The sequence below is a fragment of the Lissotriton helveticus genome, chromosome 4_2 (genome assembly GCF_964261635.1).
Source record: "Lissotriton helveticus chromosome 4_2, aLisHel1.1, whole genome shotgun sequence".
NCBI lineage: Eukaryota > Metazoa > Chordata > Amphibia > Caudata > Salamandridae > Lissotriton > Lissotriton helveticus.
The window spans coordinates 141641935-141650966 of NC_136064.1; the positions used below are offsets into that span (position 1 = coordinate 141641935).

General features: G+C 47.4%; 1 protein-coding gene across 1 annotated transcript in view; it reads left to right on the plus strand.

Annotated features, from left to right (window-relative positions):
* The window catches only part of LOC144751982 (vomeronasal type-2 receptor 116-like), a 163631-nt gene extending 155030 nt beyond the window's left edge, over nt 1-8601 (plus strand). The window contains exon 4 of the mRNA XM_078639941.1: nt 7700-8601. Within this exon, the coding sequence (XP_078496067.1) occupies nt 7700-8601 (902 nt within the window). The remainder of the gene's footprint in view (nt 1-7699) is intronic.
* The last annotated feature ends 431 nt before the right edge of the window (nt 8602-9032 follow it).

Genomic DNA, 9032 nt, shown 5'->3' on the forward strand with positions numbered 1-9032 from the left:
TATCCAGTCCCAGATTACACAGCCGCGACCACTGCCAGGCAGCTGGTTCGTGAATTCTTTCCCCGTTATGGACTCCCTAGGGTCGTGTATTCTGATAACGGCCAGCCATTCTCATCTGAGTTAATGAAACATGTTTCCCTTTTGTTAGGGTACCAGTGGAAGTTCCATTGTGTGCGCCATCCTGAAGCAGCCGGTCTCGTAGAGAGACATAATCAAACTCTGAAAGTCCGTATTGCGAAAGTTTGTAAAGAGAAAGGTGTAGACTGGCTAGTAGCCCTGCCAGTTGCTTTATTCTTTATGCGAATGGTTGCACACTCCAGATCAGGTCTGTCCCCTTATGAGGTCGTATTCGGCCGCCCCCCAAATATGTGGGGTACACCTAGACCCCGCAGTATTACAGATGTTTCCAGTACTATGTTGACAGATTACCTAGCTTCCTTGATGTCTGCCCTACACTCTTGTCGTTCACAGGTTGCCGCTGCATTTCCAGACAATACTGAAGTGAAACCGCATGAGGTCATTCCAGGCGACCTCGTCCTTGTAAGGAACTTTGATCGTTCAAGTCCGCTGGAGCCTCGTTGGAAAGAGCCGCGACTAGTCCTTCTGACCACCCGCACGGCCGTGAAGTTGGAGGGCCGCAAGGGGTGGGTCCATCTGTCTCATCTAAAGAAGTTCCATGGAGTCCGAGAAAAAACATTTGCAACGAACATTTCTAAAGACTGCCTGAAACCAGACACTGATCTGAATCCCGAACTGAAAGTTCCTCTGTTAGAGAAAACTCCGCAGCAGGAGTATAAATTGAAACTCCGGTCTAGTAAAATAAGTCAGCCAGTTTAATTGTCTAAGTCCCTCTCGGGTGAAACGGTTAGACAGGTCCCTGACATGTATGAGCTAGACCCCCATAGTGAGAGAGTTAGTCAAAACTCTATCAGATGTATCGTTTTCCTCAGTTTTATATTGTTTCTAAGTTTGATGGTTACCTGCACAAGTTATGCATTACATTTATGTTTTCCAAGTTCACATGTAAATATGTTTTCTAATGTTACAGTAGAGCACACATTTAGTGATCTGCCTCCTCACGAGCTATCCTATCGTCTTGCTATGCGAAATAATAAATTCATCAGAATGTTACATTATTCACACCAGACCAGCAATGCCACTAATTGTTGGGTGTGTGGTCGACTCCCCCCTTTCCAGACACCGAAGGGAGTTCTGCCACTCTTTCCTTATCCATTTTCACATAATGGTTCGTGTGGAGCATGGTCCACGTTAACGTCATCTTCCAATGATATGTCCCTTCTGAATAGAACATGCTTTCCAGACAAGCAAGGTCTCCCCCATAGAACAGGGTTAGATCTAGAAAATGAAGTTTATAATTTAGGTAATTATTCTTCGAATTTCATGGTCCTGAATGTTCAGTCCGATACTACTCCAGATTTGCCTGCTATTTCAGTACTACCAGTCAAAGGCGAATTATGTGTCAGAAAGAATGGTTCCGTACATGTAGGACATAGTGATTGTACTACTACTGTCGAGTATAGTGACAGTGGGAAATCTATTTTCAAAGCCTCACGTCATTCTTATTTTGTTTGTGGTCAGACTGCATATGTTCGTCTGCCCCTTGATTGGGATGGAACATGTTACATTGCCTTCCTACTGCCACCAGTTTTTCTAGCCCCATCTGATTATCACAGAAACACACATCTAGTACACATCAGACATAGAAGGGAGATTGAAACCCCAATTGTCGATCAAACTGAAACTACTCTAGAACAGTATCAAGACTTCAATAAAGGTTTCTTCTTCTTTATAGGACCTATCCAGAATAGTAAGCTAATACGTAGACTAACCAGAACCCTTGAAGCAGTAGTGAATGAGACTACTTCCGCTCTAGGTAACTTAACCGAAGAGCAATCTGCTATGAGATTTGTCGTGCTCCAAAATCGTCTCGTTCTTGACGTCATACTGGCCGATAGAGGAGGAGCATGTAGAGTCATCGGATCTAGTTGCTGCATTTTCATTCCTAATAACGCGCCGTCTGTTTATTCAGCTATAACCAGACTTCATAAAATTGCCCATCAGTTACACCAGAATCCAGGCACCTGGACATGGTCCGGTTGGCTCTGGAGTATTATATCTGCCTGGGGATGGAAAGTATTGTCATTTCTAGGTATTGCAGTAATGATTATATTCAGTTGCTGCCTCTGTATACAATGTGGCCCTGCGATTTGCGGCATTTGTGCTACCTCTTGTATTCCTAGTCCTAAGTCCCGTTCCAAGACAATTCGAGACGAGCAAATGATGCTATATGAAATAATAGATGGTATCATGAATATTGATGTTTCCTGATGGAAACGTAGGGCACAAGGAGGGAATGTGGAAAAGTAAATTTTGCCATGTTGTATGTGCCTACGTGTTCCCCATCTTATGCCATATGTGCATGATCGATATGCATGTATTCCCTCTGATCGATTAAAGACGCAATTACAGTTGTGTCCATCTCTAGTATGTCAGTTTCCAGTTCTCGTGAATACAACGAATATCAGGCCTATGTAAACCTACGTTGCCACATTTTACAGTATGCACGTTAATTCATTGAATTATCCCCGTTTCTAGGCCTCAAAAGGGCCCGGACTCAGATTCAGCTCCTGTTTCCTGAACCCTCTCCGAGGAGCGATACAGCCCCCACCTGTATCCCTGACCCTTCACTTACTTTCATGCCACGCAGTGCCCGGCTCGGGCCTGGCTCTGCCTCCCAGTCTGCCAAGAGTATGTTATGTTTCTAGTTATCAGTTCAGCCCTCCTTCTCTGCATTCCTAAGCTACTGAATCGCATCAATAGTTTCCGTCATGGTCTAGCCTTTATGTCTCCATGTAAGAGAAATACTGTATTAATATTCATAGAATATTCCTCGCACACGAACTATATGTAGAATTATGCATGCACCAGTCTTAATGTCTGTTAGCCTTTACCCTGATAACTTTTGGATTCTATCAACATGTTCTCTAAACACCAGATACTAGATAGGCTTTAGGTACATGTCGCTCCGACACTCCAGACTTTAGTCTCCTCTTCTAGCACAGAAGTCATAGCCCCCAGTTCTTCCTGGTAACACGTCATTGCCATTTGCGCGCACCACTAGGTTAGAGGTCCCAGCTGCTCAGGTAGCCCCCTCCATGTTTCCGCCCCGTTTATGACATATTCTGTTACGTTTGCATCACATGTCTATGTATATGCCCTGTACACGCCTTCTTGTTACATCATTTTGCCCTTATCTTTCGCGACTGCTACAAAACTCCGCCTACTGCTACGCCTACTGTATTGAATGCAATGTATTTTGTTTAACTATATATACTAATGTTCTGTTATTAAAAGTTATGCGCATCATTCCCAGATCCTGCCCCCGGCAGCTGCCGGGCCCTGCCATCCTATTCCCGTACAGGCTGTCCTGTTCCTGTCCTTTATGCCTGATTAAAGCCTGTCAACTTCAGCTACCTCGAATCTTGACTCTTATTTATTGAGCTATCTGTTTATATTGTATCCAGTCAAAAATAGAACCGGTAATTAATTATTTATTTACCACACGACAGGTCCACCACGCACGATGGACCTTCGAAACCACCACCCTCCTCGCGCTCAACACTGGCCACTCGACTGCCTGCTACCAAGCCACCCTGAAGCGCAGTCACGGGCCATTCTCCTGCCAAATCTGCTGCAACACCAGGACCCGAACCACCGCCTCCCACACCAGCCCAGGAAACAACAATGACCTCAAGTGCATCCTACTCAACACCCGCTCCGTACACAAGCACGCCATCGAACTCTGGGACCTCGACTCAACAGCCCCGGACGTCGCGTTCCTGACATAAACCTGGATGAACGCCTCCTCGGCCCCTGACATTGCCATTGCCATCCCGGACGGCTACAAAATCATACAAAGGGACTGTACCAACAATCCCGGAGGAGTATTCGCCATCATCCACAGGAACACCCTCAGAGTCACATCCAGCACCGAAGAAACTCTCAGCACCGACGAGCACCTACACTTCCAGATCCACACCGACCCCAAGACCACCGTCAGAGGAAGACTCATCTACAGACCACCGGGTCCACGCCCACAATTCAGCGAATCCATTGCCGACTTCGTCAGCACGCACGCCCTTCCCACCACAGACTACATCCTCCTGGGGGACCTGAACTTCCACCTAGAGAACAACAATGACAATAACACAATCACCCTGTTCGACAACCTCTCCAACTTCGGACTGAAGCAACTAGTGAATACCCCGACCCACCACGAAGGCCACACGTTGGACCCTATCTTCTCCGCCAGCACCAACGTCACGGTCAGCCACAGCACCACACTCCACTGGAGCGACCACCGATGCATCCACTTCTCCTACAATAAACTCACCGCACACATCCAACCGCCGCAGATACCCCGAAGATTCTGGAGCAAAGTCACCACTGCCCAGCTGACCACCTCCCTTGCCCAGGGCCCTCTGGCCAACACCTCGGACATCAACACCGCCGCCTGAAACCTCACACAGTGGATCAGCAACTGGGCCTACACCCTCGCCCCTATGAAGAACCCTCCGAACAAGCACAACAGCAGGAGAACCACCTGGTTCACCACAAACCTCAAGAACTACAAAAAATCCCTCTGAACTCTAGAGAAAGCCTGGCGCCAAGAAGGGACTGCGGAAAACCTCGAGGCCCTTAAGACCGCCACACGCAGACACCACCAGCTCATCCGCATCGCCAAGAGAACAGCCTTCAGAGAGCGCATAGACAACAACGCACTCAACAGCAAGGAGCTCTCCAGCATCGTGAAGGAACTCTCCAACCCAAGCTCCAACTCCAACGACATCCTTCCCACACAGGACCGCTGCGACTCCCTCGCAGCCTTCTTCCACTGCAAGATCGCGGACATACACGACAGCTTCGCAAACCAGACGCCTCCACCAGCTGCAGAACCAACACCCCCCACCGCCCTCCTCAGTCACTGGACCCCCGTCAACACCGAATACGTCACCCAGATCATGAACAACATCCACTCAGGCTCTCCATCCGACCCCTGCCCTCACCACATCTTCAACAAAGCAGACACCATCATCACACCCCACCTCCGAGACATCATCAACAGCTCCTTCAAATCTGCCACCTTCCCTGAGAGTTGGAAACATGCTGACATCAACGCCCTCCTTAAGAAGCCGACAGCAGACCCCAAGGACCTCAAGACTTTTCGGCCTATCTCTCTGCTCCCCTTCCCAGCGAAGTCACTGAGAAAGCAGTCAACAAGCAACTGACCAACTTCCTAGAAACAAACGGCTCCCTCGACCCATCCCAGTCTGGCTTCCGCAGCACCGAGACCGCCCTCATCGCCGCCACAGACGACATCAGAACCCTGCTCGACAACGGAGAAACCGCAGCCCTCATCCTCCTAGACCTCTCAGCTGCCTTCGACGCGGTCTGCCACCGTACCCTAAAAACACATCTCCACAACACAGGGATCTAGGGAAAGGCCCTGGACTGGATCTCCTCCTTCCTCACCGACAGAACCCAGAGAGTCCGCCTACCCCCGTTCCACTCAGAGGCCTCCAAGATCATCTGCGGCGTAGCCCAAGGCTCATCACTCAGCCCGACGCTATTCAACATCTATATGAGCTCCCTCACGACATAGTCCGTGCACACGACCTCACGACCTCAACATCATCTCCTACGCCGATGACACCCAGCTGATCCTCTCCCTGACCAAAGACCCAAGAAGCCGCCTCAAACTGAACACAGACAAGGCGGAGGTCCTCATCCTTGAACCATCCCCCTCCACATGGAACGACTCCTGGTGGTCCTTCACCCTGGGCACAGCATCGACTCCCACCGACCACGAACGCAAACATGGGTTCGTCCTGGACTCATCGCTCACTATGACCAAGCAAGTCAACGCCATCTCCTCCTCCTGCTTCAACACCCTCTGCATGATACGAAAGATCTTCAAATGGATCCCCACGGAAACAAGAAGGACTGTCACCCAAGCCCTCGTCACAACGATGGCAACGCACTCTATCAACGGCCAAGCTACTGAAGAGACTACAACGCATACAGAATGCCTCCGCACGCCTCATCCTGGACATCCCCCGCCACAGCCACATCACCACCCACCTGAGAGACCTGCACTGGTTCCCCGTCAACAAGAGGATCATGTTCAAGCTACTCACCCACGCACACAAAGCCCTCCACAACGCCGGACTCAAATAACTCAACAAATGCCTCTCGTTCTACACCCCGACTCGTCAACTCCGCTCAGCCAGCCTCGCCCTCGCCACCGTACCACGCACCAGAAGAACAACAACAGGCAGCAGATCTTTCTCCTACTTCACCACCAAGACCTGGAACTCCCTCCCCACCCACCTCCGACTAACCCAAGACCTTCTTTCCTTCAGGAGACACCTCAAGACATGTCTGTTCGAGCAATAGCAGCACCCCCTCCCCCCACCACCCTCAGCGCCTTGAAACTCTCGCGGGTGAGTAGTGTGCTCTATAAATGCACTGATTGATTGATTGATTGATTGGAGATATATTTGTTGCAGGAGTTTCAGGACTTTCTTAGCAGTCGTAAGTGAGGGGATGAAGGATTTTGTCTCAGTTTGCGCCTTTCTTCTTTGAGAGAACCATTGAACCAAGGGTTTTTGACTTTGCCCGGTATCCTTTTGCTTTTTGGCAGGGCTAGATTGTCAATAATTGTTGTCATTGTGGAATTGTAGTGTTCCGTGACCTTGTTGATGTTCTCCATATTGGTGGGAGGGAGAGTTCTTTCTTGTATTGTGCTGTTAGTAATTCCAACTTTAGATTTTTTGTGTCACAAACCTATTGTTTAGGTTTGGTGGATTGTGAGATCGGTTTCTTTCTTGTAGGGATATTTGGAAGGTGATAATACGATGGTCTGACCAATCGCAGGGGTTGATTTGGACTGTATTAATATTTTTTTCTTTGGAAATGATCCAGTCTACTGTTGCACCTTTGTTGTGGGTAGGACAGGTGAGGGTTCGACTAGGGATTGGTCGGTTAGGAAATATTTGATAGCATTGACTTGAGTATCATAGGGGTCTTCCCAATGAAGATTGAAATCCCTGAGGAAAATATCATTGGAATGTGAGATAGAGTTTGTTGTAATGATTTCCATTAGTTGGACAAAAAATAGGGTGTTTTTGCCTAGGGAGTGGCAAAATACATGTAGTTTGCAGATCTTGTTATCTGTGGATTTTAAGAAGATTACAAGGTATTCACAAGATTCAAGGGGGACGGAGTGAATTATAATAATAGCGATGTCAGCTCGATGGATACAAGCAATGCCTCCTCCCAATTTGTGTGGTCTGTCTAGCCTAACAATGTTGTAGACGGGAGGTACAAGAATGTCTACGTAAGGGGAAGAAGATTCCATAAGCCATGATTCCATCAGGGTGGTTAGATCAACTTCTCGACTCAGAATGAGGTCAGCGATGCCAGCAGCGTGTTTCATTGCTGAGCGGTAGCTTGGGTTAGGGAGGCTAATGAGACCTCTTTTCTTTTCCCCCGAGGGGCAACAGAAAAGACAACCAAGGGGGGATTCCATGGTTCACTAAAGCATCACTTTTTCCCTATGATCATTTTGACAAGTACAGAGATTGTACTCAGTAACCAACTTCCTTCTTTGCTCCAGATTCCCGTGACTGCTGGCCCTGTCCTGAAGACCACTGGCCCAATGAAGAGCGAATCCGATGTGATCTCACAACTCTACAGATCCTGTTCTTTGGGGAGCCTTTGGGAATCACATTATCATGCCTCACAAGCCTCCTCTTCCTAATGACTCTGTTTGTTCTCTGCATCTTCAAGAAGTACCAGGACACGCCCATTGTCAAAGCAAACAATCGAGGTCTCAGCTATGTGCTTCTCATCGCCCTCATGCTCTGCTTCCTCTGTCCCTTCACCTTCATTGGCCATCCCATGAAGGCCACCTGCATGATCCGTCAAAACTCATTTGGAATTATCTTTTCCATCAGCATTTCCACCATTCTGGCCAAGACCATCACTGTGATTATAGCGTTCAATGCTCGCGATCCCACCAGCCGCTCTTCAAGGTGGCTTGGGACCAGAATGCCCAGTGCAGTGGTCCTTCTGTGTTCATTTGCTCCTGTCCTGATTTGCACAGTCTGGCTGCTTCGTGATCCTCCGTTCCCAGTGAAGATACAGATAGGAGACACCACAATCATCCAGTGTGACGAGGGCTCTGTTCTCTTCTTCTATCTGATGTTGGGATTTCTAGGCTTGTTGGCCACTGTCAGCTTTGTGGTTGCATTTTACGCTCGTAATTTGCCTCAGAGTTTTAACGAGGCCAAGTTCCTCACCTTCAGTATGCTTGTGTTTCTGGCGGTCTGGGTCTCTTTTATCCCAGCGTATCTCAGCACAAATGGGAAGTATTTGGTGGCCGTGGAGATCTTCGCCATCTTGTCATCGAGTGCAGGACTCTTAGGATGTATCTTCATTCCTAAATGTTACATCATCCTTTGGAGGCCGGATATGAATACAAAACAGTACTTAATGCAAAAGACTATTTCCAAATGACAAAAATAAATATGATATTCAATAGTCTTATGTTCAAGTTTGACCTCTTGTTTACAGATTTAAATGCTGTTTTTTCTCAGGACTTCTATCATTCTAAGTTTGTTAAAATGATTTGGGTAACAATAATGATTTGATATTCAGCACCCAGATGCCCCTTGAGGTCCAGTGAAATGTACAAATTCCCCTGCTATGTTACATGTCGAGTGAACAATATTTTATTTCAGTGCTATCTGAAAAAATATGACGTTATTTTTAACTAAAGAAAAGACTTGGTGTAAAATAATGAGAGCATTTAAATTTACTGCTTAAATATATAGTGTGTTCAAAATATAAATATTGTTGTAGATTATTAAAGATTGGCTAAACCAATAAGAAAATACAGGAAATTTAACTATTTTGAGAATAGCTTAAGAACCAAATAACAGCATCAA